This window comes from Magnolia sinica, chromosome 16, assembly GCF_029962835.1.
Source record: "Magnolia sinica isolate HGM2019 chromosome 16, MsV1, whole genome shotgun sequence".
NCBI lineage: Eukaryota > Viridiplantae > Streptophyta > Magnoliopsida > Magnoliales > Magnoliaceae > Magnolia > Magnolia sinica.
In genome coordinates, this window is record NC_080588.1 from 13,385,601 (window position 1) to 13,389,425 (window position 3,825).

Below are 3,825 nucleotides of genomic sequence, written 5' to 3' on the forward strand. Positions count from 1 at the left end.
ATAATAAAGAGCCTATCATTACTCAAAGACATCTTATCCATTCACATTTAATATCACTAGGAACGGTTTTAAACCATTCCAAAAAGAGGCGTCCCATATAATCTGGAACGGTTCAATACCATATCAAGTATCGTTTCAAATTTTAAGAATAGAACCGTTCCTAAGGTTGCAAACGGTCAATTTTATAATTTTAGGAACAAAATTTTAGGAACGGTTTTAAACCGTTCTCAACGGTCAAATTTTAAATTTTTGGAACAGTATTCGAATGGCCAATAAAAGCTGTACATTTGTTTTTATATTTAAAAACCTAAAAATTAATATTGAACAAATATGGTACAACTTTATAATAAAAATTATATATTTACAACAATAGGTTTACAATTGCACGAATACAATAAAAATAAATAAATAATCCTCCATGATGTGCTCCACTCCTAGAGAAAACACTTGTTCCTTTGTGGTTGCACCATGACTTGCAATGACACTCTAAAAGAGGAACTTGTCTTTACATTGCATATCAGGCAGAGCTTCTTTTTGGGCTTGCATTGTAACTATTAAAATCAAAACAAAGACCGTAAGCAATTTGATTAGCCAAAAAACAACATAAAGATTCAAGAACTAAACACACAAAAGAGTGACTATTCAACAACTAAAACTAGAGGATCACCTGTAATGTTGCATATCTTCCCAGGCAAAACAATGCCTATGTTAGGACGCACATTGAGGATCCATGCACTTATGCACACTTAATGCAAAGTACGGAGATGATTCATTGGGTACTAGACAAGAGCACATGTTCTAGTTAATTCTAGGTTTAAAGTATCAACTGAAACCTATGGCTATATTAGCCTGAAAAAGATTGAATAAATGCTTCATATAGATATATAGTGAGCAATATGATAATGCAAAAATTGATTTTATACATGAGAATAACTTCATAGGGATGCCTGACATTTAGGTGGGTTGGGATTTACGAGGGACAATGAAGAGGACAAGAGGTCCAGGCATGGCTTATGGTGATACTTTGCCTTGAGTTTTGAAGTTGTGGCTTTTCAGTTGAAACAAACTCCAAAAAGCTGCTCAGGGTGGGACTAGGCACTATCAAGTTGGGCTGAGGCTACAGATGGTTTACTCTTTATTTAGATCTATGGATTTTTTGTTAGAGCTAAAGGATAGGTGAGGTCCTTGCCTCTTTTTTGTGAGGCCCACCCGAAAAAGGTTTTCTCCACAACATATTCCTCAGTTTAAAAATAAAAATAAAAATAAAAATAAAAAAAAAAAAAAAACCCTCCAAAAAGTAGCTGCTTCAAAGCTGAACCGTATGGTGATTAAATAGAGTTTGGAAGTTGGCTTTTTAGCTAACCAAAACCCATCCTCCAGCTTCAAAGCTTAACCTTATAGAGATTGATTGGAAGTTGGCTTTTCAGCTAACCAAAAACCAGCCTCCAGCTTCACAAGTTGGTACTAAGAAAGCAAAATAAGAAACTGATGCATGTCTTAAATTACGCAAATAGCACGTGCACTTTTTCCAGTTCCACCTTGAAACTAATGCATTAAGGATATAATCCCTTTCAATGTGAATGCTAAGGGATGAAATACAAGTTGGTCATCTTCACTTCTTTGAGATATATCTGCAATTCAAGTTGACAATGCATCCAAATGCACCCTAAATGTAATATGAAATCTGTAATGCACTTACATCTTCAAGCTCCTTTGCACAGGCTTCAACCTTTTCTACATTTCCATCACTCTATCAGTATTTGGACTTCCAAATCTGTCATGCTTGCCTCTAGAGGAAGATCAAGTAGAGAAGTCAGTTGGCCGTAGCAAATATCTCCATGTTGATCTTCTAGATTCTCAGCCTAGCCAAAATAGTAATTAAAAAAAGAAGTAACAAGTTCATTACAACCTCCTTCAGTACAAAGCCCCAATTACAAAATGAGCTAGATTCAGATAAGCATGCTATGGCTACAAACAGATGCATGAAACTCTTTTGATAAACTTGCCCTTTTTTCTTCAGTTCTTTGGGGATCTTCCCATAATTTCCTATGAAATTTGATGAAGTAAATACATTCACTATAACTAGGAATTGCCTGGATGTTTCACTTAAAACTCGATGATGAATATTAAACTTGCTTTCTGTGGGAGATTCTGTGGCATGTTTTAATGGACTGAAGGTCACTGGATCTGCATTTGTCCCTACAATATGCAATGGCAACTTAGAATATGGCTTGAGAAATAAGGCATCAAACTGATTTTTTTCTTTTCTTCTCTTTTCTTTGAAAGGCAATGCAATTTTGTTGAAGGCACGGTGGAGGCAAGGAATCAATGCCAAAAATTACATTACAAAGATCCAAAAACAATCAAAAGAGGCACAAGAAACTGTAATGAATATCTTAATGCCCAAGGCCCACACATTTCTATCCAATGGATGGTCAAGACACAATGTGTACATTATTAGACCTTAAAGAGTAATCTGTTAGTATCTTGGAAAAATAAGACCCATCTCAAACCTGCATCGTGCCTGAGAGGAGCATGATAAATGTAAAAAATCAAGACATCAAAAGCCTGTTTGAAACCAACACTCATATCTAAGAGAGAAAATTCAAGGAAATGATTACTGCAAATCATACAGCAAGCGATCACCAGAATGCCATGACTGGTAGCCATAACATCTTACCAGGAAATTGAACTAAGAAATTGATTGCATTTAACATAGAAAAGTACAAAAGAATACCATGAGTTTAGGAGGCTGCTAGAATAAAGAAGTGAGTGCACATCTCCATGGCAATGAGGTTTGGTCTATCCAATACACTTGTAAATATGAGAAAGAAAGAAAAAGAAAAAGAAAACACAAACCAAGAAAGACAACAGTATAAGAGCTAGACTTGAATTTTATATTTGTTTTGAGGTTCAATTGCAAGCCTGGCATCATTATCATCTAAGCATGCTACCTTTTCCTGAAATGGGTGTTAGTAAACAAAGTCAATTGCATCAACCATCAATTGCAATTTCAAGATGAAATTCATACATGGGAAACCATATTTGTCCTAACAATACCTGTTTAAGAAGTTTCACTTGTGTTGACTTCATTCCAAAATATGAATTCAACTCTAAAAGCTCTAAAGTACGTGCATGTGTGTCATCGGATGTCATTATCACCAAAGGAATCTGTGCCTCACATGGGCCTACAAATTGAAGGGAAGCATCATAAATTGACAAAGGTAGAGCAAAGAAATGCTTCTATATTTATTTGACAATGAAGATACCTTCAAAGTGAATGGCTCACAATAAGCATCCTTCATAGAGATGCTGATGAATGACATAAATTTGCACATTCCCACAGGTAAACAACTTCTTGCATAAACTACAGACAAATCGTTTTTGGCAACAACCCGCTTAATGAATACATCCCCATCAGTATATCCTACTTCCTGCAAAGGATATAGAACAAACATGACAATGTCATCTAAGCAGAGAATAAGAAGTGGGCCAATCAAATTGTTGCTAGCACTGTTGCATTAAAGAAATGTGGAAGAAAAGGACATAACTCACCTTGATGCCCTTCTCTCTCCTCCTTTACCCGAGCTTGGGACCGGCAATGCAAGAAGTTGCATTGGCGGAGTTAAAAAAGGGCTTAAGCTCCATTTGGTTTGAGAAAAAAATTATATTCATAAAGATTGATGTGATGACCAAATGGAGCTTAAGACTTATAACACTAAAAGGTATGATAGGAACTCTTACATTACAAATATGGTGACCAAGTGACCACCTGTAAAAAGAAAAGAAACAGAATGATTTTACAAAGTGTGTTGGTGCCAAAAG

General features: G+C 35.6%; 1 protein-coding gene across 4 annotated transcripts; it reads right to left on the reverse strand.

The window, feature by feature from the left end:
- Positions 1–339: 339 nt before the first annotated feature.
- LOC131229544 (UDP-sugar pyrophosphorylase-like) lies at positions 340–3,366 on the reverse strand. 4 transcript variants are annotated; one of them, XM_058225533.1, is made up of 6 exons: positions 3,270–3,366; positions 3,061–3,188; positions 2,889–2,960; positions 2,738–2,802; positions 2,133–2,199; positions 1,885–2,046 (listed from the first exon to the last, which is right to left on the reverse strand). In XM_058225533.1, exons 2-6 carry the CDS (start codon positions 3,154–3,156, stop codon positions 2,017–2,019), a joined length of 330 nt encoding a protein of 109 aa, XP_058081516.1. In that variant the 5' UTR covers positions 3,157–3,188; positions 3,270–3,366; the 3' UTR covers positions 1,885–2,016. The 4 variants fall into 4 exon arrangements, 3 of the variants coding, with proteins under 3 accessions (XP_058081518.1, XP_058081516.1, XP_058081517.1); XR_009163425.1 differs by lacking the exons at positions 1,885–2,046; positions 2,133–2,199; positions 3,270–3,366 and adding exons at positions 343–551; positions 1,700–1,862 and having other exon boundaries at positions 3,061–3,261; XM_058225535.1 differs by lacking the exons at positions 1,885–2,046; positions 2,133–2,199; positions 3,270–3,366 and adding an exon at positions 340–551 and having other exon boundaries at positions 3,061–3,261.
- Between the last annotated feature and the right edge of the window lie 459 nt (positions 3,367–3,825).